Genomic DNA, 9,400 nt, shown 5'->3' with positions numbered 1-9,400 from the left:
CGGGGCGGGCGCCCGGGGACCACGAGCCTCGGAACAAACCGGGACCCGCGCTGCGCACCGGTCCGTCCTCTGGGACAGCCCTTGGCTATAGCCTTTGGCTAGTACCACCTTGGCCCGGGACCCCAAGGCCCGCGCGCTCCGGGGGCTTTTTCTGGGCGGAGCTGGGAGGAGATCAGCAAGAAGCCCAGGCTGCCCTGTGGAGGCTGGCTTGGGGCACGTGGGCGGGCGCCAGCCCGTTTTCCTGCTGGGTGGCTGTGTGGGGTCTCTGACGGTTGAATTAGGACTGGGTCTGAGTCTCCAGGGCCGTAACCTTACAAGAGACCCCAGAGTTTCCAGGAAAACCCCCATAATTGCAGTGAGTACACTGAGGCCGCAGGAGGGGAGAGTGACTTGCCAAATTGCCTGGAGGAGGCTCCTGCCCTGCTCTGGATCCTGCGGGGGACCGGCGCCCTGCCCCGCGCTCAATTTCTGCCTTGCTTTTCACCCCCTCCCCTTCCCGCTGCTCTCCCACCTTCTAGGTGGTGGGTGTCATCTCCTTCCAGCCCAGCCTGATGGCCAAGTGGGGGTCGGGGTGAGGGTGTCCTGGGGAAGAGCACCCGGGAGGAGAGTGTTGCCCCCTGACCCGCTCGTGCCCCCACAGCTCGGCCATCGACAAGCGGTCTGGGGAGAAGGTGGCCATCAAGAAGCTGAGCCGGCCCTTCCAGTCCGAGATCTTCGCCAAACGTGCCTACCGGGAATTGCTGCTGCTGAAGCACATGCATGAGCCTGCAGGAGGGTCTCCTCCCTGCTCCTCCTCCTTGCTTCCACCCCTTTCCTGAAAAAGAGGTGCCTGCACCTCCCTGCCCACTGCCCAGGAAGAGCATGCAAAGGATCTTTTCTGCAGAATGTGCCTGTGAGGCATGGGACTGTCTCACTGTATGACAGGGCACAGGGCCTTCTCCACTCCTGTGTCTAGGAGCCAGTACCCTCTGGAGCTAGAACCCTGCTTAACACCAGTGACAGTAATAGAGATTTATGAGCACTTCCTGTGGGCCAGGCTCTGTCCTAGGCGCTTTGCACAAATACTGTGTTTAATCCTCATGTGAGGTAAGTACGCTGGGTCTTCAAAAGTTCATGGAAAATACTTATTATGAAAAATCTATGCGGACAGGCCAACCCACAGCTGACTCCGAGGTTCAAGTCCTAGACCCTGTGGCTTGAGAAACACGGCAGGTACAGGGCCGGCAGTGATGTGGTGGTTAAGGGCACTGGACTCCCACATGGCCGACTGTGGTTCGAATCCTGGACCTGGTGGCTGACTTTCTCATTTTCCCTCACACGTGCGCTCTCTTTCTCACTCTGCCCCTCTCTGGTCAAATTAAAATAACTACCTAAATAAAGTTAAATAAAATAATTCTTAAAACAAATAAAAAGAAAAGGAACACACCAGGTGCATGTGCAGACATGCCCAAAATCCTGAAAGGGAAAGACAGATAAGAAGAAATTGCAGTGTGATCATTCCCCATGGAGGGGAGGTGTTTTCTCATTTTCCTTCTCCCTCTGTCTCTTTGGCAAGTGCATGTGCCATCTGCAAATTAAAAGAAGGAAAAAAAAGTAAAAAGCTATGAATTGAGGGACCAGCAGTTAGCGCAATGGCTATGTTGTTGGACTCCCATGTAGTTGACCACGGTTCGAGGCCCGGACCTGGTGGCTTAAACTCACGCCGGGCGCGTGTGCGTGCGTGCCCAAGATCCCGAGAGGAGAATGGAGGAGAAGGGATTGTGGCGTGGCCATTCCCCCTGGGGGGTGATTTCTCGCTTTCTGTCTCTCTGTCTCTCTCTGTCTGTCTGGCGAGCGTATGCATCCTAGAAAAAAAAAAGCTATTCATGGATACTCTTATTTTGTTTTTAGATTTTTGTTATAGGGCATATATGCTCACCAGAGAGAAGGGAAGTGAGAAGTCACTTCCCAGAACAGATAGCCACTGCAATCCCTTCTGCAGTCCCTTCTCCTTCAGTCTCCTCTTGGAATTTTGTGCACACACTCACACACATTCGGCATGTTTTATAAGCTACCGGGTCTAGGACTTGAACCAGCAAAGTTGGCCATGTGGGATCCAGTGCCTTAACCCACCACCTGCTGTCCTTCAAATAAACTAAAACTTTAAATGTTTAAAGAAAAGAAATTATGCTGAAGTAAACTTTGGAAAAATAAACAGATTGTAATAGTTAAAATATGTTTTAAAAACAATTTCTAAAGGTTAAAAAATGATTAAAAAAACTCAAACTTTAATTCCATTTTTACATGAACTTTTTGAAGTACCCTTATACTACCACCCTCATGTCCCAGATGGGGACACTGAGGCACAGAGGCTCATAGGTTGTGTGGTTGGTCAGTGGCAGAGCTGGGATTTGAACCTGAACAGCCTGGTTCAGGCCTTAGTGTAGGACTACTATATGGCCCTGTCTGATGGAAACAGCCAGAGAATCCAGCGGCCACCAGGCTTTTTTCCAGAAAAACTCCGGAGGGCCAGCATTTCTAATAATGATTTCAAAATACTGTGCACATCCGACACCCCAGCTTTCTCCAGCAAATCCCAGTCCCCTGGCCTCTAGCCTGGGGTGATCTTGCCCCTGGCTCTGACCCAGCTCTGTGGCGGCAAGGATGGTGATGGCCGAAGACCCAAGGTCAAGGACAGGGAGCCTGCTGGCTGGAAGGCCCCTTCCCCTTCCCCTCCCCCTGGCCCCAGCTTTCTAGTTTCCTCCTTGAGTCTGGAGCAGGCCTAGGTGCTCTTTGTCCTGCATACTAGGTGTGGGAGCAATGAGCACCCCGCGTTTTCCTGCTCCCTCCGCACTGCCCCAGCCTGGCCCTCCACTGCTGTTTATTGTAAGTTCCCCTCCCACTGCGGAAGTCCTCTCCAGCCTCTGACCCTTTTACTGTTTCCAAGGCAGCCTGATCCAGCCTCCTGCGGGAGACTGTATTAGGGTCCTGGGCCTGGACAGGTCCTGGAGGAGGGGGAAAGGCAGGGCAGGTTCTGTCCAGCCCTCACTGGTGGCTTCTTCCTCAGGTCATTGGGCTCCTGGATGTCTTCACTGCAGCCTCCTCCCTGCGTAACTTCCATGACTTGTGAGTCACGCTGCGCTGTGCTCCAGGCATTTGCAGGCTTTATTTGCGAGTTGCAGGAGGGTCCAAACTCTCTCTGTTGGGGGTGAGGGAAGGGGGGACTCCTTCCCTCTGCTCCCTGTGCTTTTGGGCTGTTGAGGTGTGACTCTCTCTGAGAGACGCTTTTAGGCAGGGGTGCAGAGGAAGGTGGGCAGGAAGAGGCCGGAGGGGAGCTATCCACACAGTGGCTTTGCGTTTTACTCAACTTTAACACCATACCCGCCAGTCCTCACAGCGATGGCACTAACGCTCCTCACCGGGCCCTGGGGACCCGGGTGGAGGTCTGGACCTTGGGGCTTTCTAGCCTGAAGCTACGATTAGGAAGCCCTACCTGCCTCTGAGTGCTGGGCCCCCTGGCAGAGTTACAGACCAGAGAAGGCAGCTGCTAGGTGCATGGCCTCGCCTTGCAGAGCCCAATCGAGGCAGCCCGGTTGGGGCGACACTGAGGTCGGTGTGGCACGTGAAGGCCAGCCGCTGGTTTAGTCAAACTGAGTCCAGACTTGGTCCTAAGAACAGCCTCAAGTCCATGGCGGCTTTCAGAGGGGAGGTGACGTGTTCCGATGGATTGAGGGGATGGACTTGGAGGCGGCAGGAAAGGAGCGAGGTGCAGTTCTGGGGGAGGCCGGCGTTGTTGGGGCACGAGAGCAGGCTGCAGACGGTGGCGGCAGGACTGATGGGATGCTGCCTCTGGTAGCCGAGTGGCTGAGTGAGGTGGCGAGGACGGGGTGCCTAGGCTGCTGCTCAGAGGACAGGTAGAGGATGAACGGGTCTTGGGGAAAAGATACTGAACTCCATTTTGGACCCGTTGCTTTTTTTGAAATTTGCAGTCGGGTGCATGGGCCCACAGGAGAGAGAGAAGGTGAGGAAGTGGCCCCGCAGGAGGGAATGGCTGTGCCTCACTTTGTTCTCCATTCTCCTCTCGGGACTTTGGGTGGCCACGCACACACATCCAGTATGTTTTTAAAGTCGCTGAGTCCGGACTCAAACCTCACAGTCGGCCATGTGGGATCCAGCTGCCTTAACCACCTTGCTATCAGCTGGCCCAATCCTTCACTTTCAAAGTGCCCTGACCTTTCAAGTGTTTGATCATAATTGCAAATAAATCTTGATTTCAGGAGAGAAAGGTCTGGGCTGGGATGAATTGGGGCTGGAATAGTCACCCGTGGGTGATCGCTGCAGCCCAGAACGGGTAACTGTCAGACATGAGAGAGTGTTGATTCCCATGCTAACATTAAAGAAAAGGGGGGTCGGCAGGTGGCATGGTGGTTAAAGGCACTGGATTCCCACATGGCCACCCGCAGTTTGAGTCCCAGACCTCGTGTCTTTCTAGCTTTCTCTCTCTCTGCCCCTCTCTGGTCAAATTGAAATAAACAAAGAATAGGGACCAGCAGTTGGTGTAATGGCTATGTCGCTGGACTCCCTTGTAGTTGACTGCGGTTTGAGTCCTGGACCTGGTAGCTTAAATCCACACCGGGTGTGTGTGTGTGTACGTGCCCAAGATCCCAAGATGAGAATGGAGGAGAAGGGATTGTAGCATGGCCATCCCCCTGGAGGGTGATTTCTCACTTTCTCTGTCTCTCTCTTTCTGGAGAGCGCATGTGCCCTATAGCAAAAACCTCTCCAAAAAAAAAAAAAAGAAAGAAAAATAAACAAATGAATAAATAAATAAATAAAGTTAAATAAAATAATTTTTTAAAAAAAGAAAAGGTACGAGAGGAGGAGTGGATGAAGAAAACTGAGAGAGCCTGGCCAGGAGCCTTGGCAGGGAGTGTCAAGGCTCTGAAAGGTTAGCTGGGAAGAAGGTGCCCTGGCGTGTTCGTTGGGCGATTGCTGGTGAGCTCGGGCATACAGTTTGGGTGGTAAGATGGAAGCAGAGATCAATCAGGGCACCGAAAGTTAGGGTGGTGGAGTCAGGGAGGGTTGGAGCCCCCTTTCTAGGAGTTGGGTGTTGAGAGAAAAGAGAAGAAAGAGTAGTGACTTGAAGAAGCAGAATCAGGGGCTGTGGTGGTCCCGCAGCGAGAAGGAGCACAGCAGGCCTCTGACGTTTGTGGGCCAGGAAGAAAGAACCAGGGTCCCCGTAGAGGGGAAAGGCACCGGAGCAGGGCTGAGCATGAAACAAGGTCCTGGGGTAGAGGGGACGTGGTCAGCCAGACAGCGGCTTCAAAAACTCAAAAACGAAGGTAGCCTCCACCGTATCTTTTAAAAAAATATATTCCTTTGATGGGAGCCCAATGATGGCATAGCCTAAAATGCACCCACATGGCAAGGTTCTGGGTTCGCGTCTGGAGACCTTCCTGAGTATGCTGGACATGCACATGTCCATAATCCGGGGCTGGCTGGGGCTGGCTGAGGCTGGGGGTGGATTATGGCTTCAGGATCCTGTTGGAAGGATTGCTTCTTTCTCTCTCTCATTTATGGAAGGAAATATATGTATTATTTAGTAACCTTCATTATTTCTCCTTTGGGATGTTGCTGTTGCTGACTTTGACCTGTTGTGCAACCCCACAGGAGGGTGCCCTAGCACCGCCACCTCTTTCTGTCCTCCTGGAAGTGGTTTTATTGTTTCCTTCTTGGAAGAGCAGGCTTTTCAAATTGTTGTTCTTGGAGCCACCCCAACTGGGCATGACCCTTTGGGGGAGAAAATATTCTGCTAGCAGCAGAACAAAATCCTGGCAGATGTTTCTAACCTGCGGCTATCTGTGGGGCGTGAAGGAGGGCACGGAGAGGGCAGCTTTGAAGAGCGGAATCACAGCTCCACAGGTTTTTCTGAGCATGCTCCCTCTGGACGCTTTCCCTGAGCTCTGCCAACTGGCGGCCCCATGGGGGGAGGTAGGGGCCAGGAGCTCAGAGGCCCGTGAGAGGGGCTGGTTCTTCTTGCATGGGAAGGCCTTTTCTAGGGCTCTGGTTCTGCCCACCCCACGTCCTGGCTCTGAGCAGACCGAGGGCCTGGTGGGGCTGGGACTGTTCCAGAAATTCCCATGCCTTCCAGCTACCTGGTGATGCCGTTCATGCAGACGGATATGCAGAAGATCATGGGGATGGAGTTCAGTGAGGACAAGATCCAGTACTTGGTGTATCAGATGCTCAAAGGTCTTAAGGTGGGTAGGTCTGAGGACACAGAGGTGCAGCCGGTATCAGGGTCTGGGGGAGGCTGGGAGGGAGGCTGACAGGGCGGAGGGGCTTCTGAGCCAGCCCAGTGCCTGGCGTGGATGCCGGGGCGATGGAGTCACCCTCGTTCTCTCTCTCCTGCACAGTACATCCACTCGGCGGGGGTTGTCCACAGGGTGAGTCCCCAGAGCCCGGCACCCCTGGGAGTTGGGGGGGGCACAGTTCTCAGGGGCTCGGATGTGGATTTGGAAGGACCGCTGTGTCCTAGGGAACTCTATGGGGACTTGCCGCCAAATGCCCCGAGCTGGGTGTGTCAGGCTCAAGGACATTTTAGAGCTGGATGGGCCCAGGGAGGACACCTAGTCTGACCCTCATTTTACGTGACATCGCGTGGTGGTGGCACAGCCAGGACAGGCCTGTCTCTGCCTCCCAGCCCAGTGCTGGCTCTCTGTGCTCTCACCCAGGACCTAAAGCCGGGCAACCTGGCCGTGAACGAGGACTGTGAGCTGAAGGTGAGCGCGTCTCCGGCAGGCTCAGCTGGGGGTGGCGCGGGGCCCCCCACGGGCACCATGGGAAGCTGCATCAGGGGCCTCCCCTCCTCAGCGAGCTCCTTCTCTGTGTGTCCCCCGAGCCATAGATACTGGATTTCGGGCTGGCTCGACATGCAGATGCCGAGATGACCGGCTACGTGGTGACGCGCTGGTACCGGGCCCCGGAGGTGATCCTCAGCTGGATGCACTACAACCAGACGGGTCAGTGGGGGGCGCCGGGGCAGTGCCAGGACAGGGGCCGGCGTGGGCAGCTTCCCTGCGGCACCTGCTGACCATGCGATGGCCGATGGCCGGCCCCGCTCGGGCGGCTGGTGACCTTCCCTCTCTGCAGTGGACATCTGGTCTGTTGGCTGCATCATGGCCGAGATGCTGACCGGGAAAACTCTGTTCAAGGGGAAAGACTGTATCCTTTGCCAGAAAAGCCGAACTTGGGTGGGGAGGGAAGGGAGGCCAGCAGGTGACATGGTGGCTAAGGTGCTGGACTCCCACATGGCTGACCATGGTTTGAGTCCAGGAACTGGAGGCTTGAAAAATCCTGGGCACATGTGCATGTGTGCCCAAAATCCTGAGAGGAAAGTGGAAGAGAAGGGATGCGGTGTGGCCATTCCCCTGCGGAGGGCAAATTTCTCACTTTCCCTCTCTCTGTCTCTCTCCAATGCACCCTATCAGCATTAAAAAAAAGAAGAAGAAGAAAAAGAAAAGGCAAACTCATATTCCCATAATAGAACTTTATTTAAAGGACTCTTTTTTTCTCAATGCGAGAGTGACACACAGTTCCTATAGAATAACTTTAAAATGCATATGAGCAGAGCGAGGAGAGCAAGTCTTCTATAACTGCACCACCACACGGCACGCACTTCTCCCGTGGCATGCCACACATTCACGGAGTGCCTGTGGGTGCTGCACAGGCCACGGTGAGAGGATGCAGGGTCTGCCCTGCCCGGCTCTCTGTGCAAGGATGAGGAAGTCGAGAGAACTGGGAAGACCACGCACTTCGGGAGTGTTTTAGGGTAGAGGTCCTTCCTGGCGCTCCAGAAACCTGAGCCTTAGCAGCAGGAGGTGGTTAGGCAGGTCACCACAGTGCCAGGGTGGGGTGATGGGCAGCGGGAAGGGCAGATAGTCTGGCTGAGACTTAACTGCTGCGGAGACCTGGACCAGTTGACCCAAATCCTGAAAGTGACGGGGGTGCCAGGCACCGAGTTTGTGCAGAAGCTCCATGACAAAGCGGTGGGTAGTTCGAGGGGCCTAGGCTGGCCTGGGCTATGGTGGGCTGGGGGCGTTGGGAGGAGGGGCACCTGCACTTCTCCATGGTGCCCCTCTGCCCTGGCAGGTGCTCTTGCCTCATCCCACCTGGGACTCTCCCCAGAGCCTTCAGCCCCGCTCTGGGGCTCTTCTGAACTCTCTGCTCTACACCCTGACACCAGAGCCCTGAGGTTCCATGCTTTTCTGTCTTCCAGGCCAAATCCTACATCCAGTCACTGCCCCAGAGCCCCAAGAAAGATTTCACTCAGCTCTTCCCGCGGGCCAGCCCCCAGGGTGAGTCTCGGGCTTGCACCTGGGGGCCTCTAGGGTATCCCAGGGGGTGGGTTCCCTGGGCTGGCTGTGAGGCTCAGGGCTCTGTCGCTGCAGCCACTGACCTGCTGGAAAAGATCCTGGAGCTGGACGTGGACAAGCGTCTGACAGCCTCGCAGGCCCTCGCCCACCCCTTCTTTGAGCCCATCCGGGACCCAGAGGAGGAGACAGAGGCCCAGCCATTTGATGATGCCTTAGAGCACGAGAAACTCTCAGTGGACGAATGGAAGCGTAAGAGCTGGGGGCTTGGGCCTCCCTTCTGCCAGCCTGCATCCCCTTTTTGTCTCCCTGGGCTTCAGGCCTGGCCCCAGCCACCCGGAGCCTCCCACCCACTTTTCTCTGAGTAGACATTACCCCTGTGTTTCCTTCTGCTTGAACTGACCTCCTACTCCACGCTGTCTGAAGTGGGGGTGGGCCCTCTTGCCCACAGTACCCCCTCGTCCACCTTAAACCACCCTGTTTGTCTCAGAGCACATCTACAAGGAGATTGTGAACTTCAGCCCCATCGCCCGGAAAGACTCACGGCGCCGGAGTGGCTTGAAGCTGCAGTGACTCGTCCAGCCCGACCCCGGCTGAGCCTGGAACTGCCACACAGCACTGCTGGCCAGACACCACACGGGACCCGTGTTTGTCACCCCTGGAGCCTCAACCCTCATGGCCTAGAGACTTCTAAGCAGAGGACAGAGGCCCTTCTCGTGGGAGATGAGCCTCACAGAGGCAGAATCGAGAAATGTCGGTTGGGGAAGAGTAACTCTGGTCCTATGGGCTGCATTAAAGCGCCTGCGAGGAGAGTCACCTGCGTGTGGGGTCCTCTCCTTCCCAGCTACAGCAGGGCTGGGAGGGGCGGGCTGAGCCGGCCGGAGTCTGTAGCAATCCTGATGGATCCGTTCCCTAGGGCTGCTGCACCAGTCACTATAAGCCAGTGGCTTAAGACAACAGAGATTTATTCTCGCACAGTTCTAGAGGTGAGAAGTCTAGGATCAAGTGTGTCAGCAGGGCCGTGCTCCCGCTGAGGCTCCAGGAGAGAA

At 55.5% G+C, this 9,400-nt stretch overlaps 1 protein-coding gene across 1 annotated transcript in view; it reads left to right on the top strand.

Moving 5' to 3' along the window:
• Positions 1–9,167, top strand: part of MAPK13 (mitogen-activated protein kinase 13) — a 16,204-nt gene extending 7,037 nt beyond the window's left edge. The window contains exons 3-13 of the mRNA XM_006148675.3: positions 641–767; positions 3,047–3,105; positions 6,131–6,239; positions 6,396–6,425; positions 6,714–6,761; positions 6,887–7,001; positions 7,132–7,203; positions 7,948–8,027; positions 8,258–8,336; positions 8,430–8,603; positions 8,842–9,167. Coding sequence (XP_006148737.1) covers positions 641–767; positions 3,047–3,105; positions 6,131–6,239; positions 6,396–6,425; positions 6,714–6,761; positions 6,887–7,001; positions 7,132–7,203; positions 7,948–8,027; positions 8,258–8,336; positions 8,430–8,603; positions 8,842–8,924 — 976 coding nt within the window. The 3' untranslated portion in view covers positions 8,925–9,167. The remainder of the gene's footprint in view (positions 1–640; positions 768–3,046; positions 3,106–6,130; positions 6,240–6,395; positions 6,426–6,713; positions 6,762–6,886; positions 7,002–7,131; positions 7,204–7,947; positions 8,028–8,257; positions 8,337–8,429; positions 8,604–8,841) is intronic.
• The last annotated feature ends 233 nt before the right edge of the window (positions 9,168–9,400 follow it).

This window comes from Tupaia chinensis, unplaced genomic scaffold, assembly GCF_000334495.1.
Source record: "Tupaia chinensis unplaced genomic scaffold, TupChi_1.0 Scaffold000238_1, whole genome shotgun sequence".
NCBI lineage: Eukaryota > Metazoa > Chordata > Mammalia > Scandentia > Tupaiidae > Tupaia > Tupaia belangeri.
This window is presented reverse-complemented; position numbering and strand designations above follow the sequence as displayed.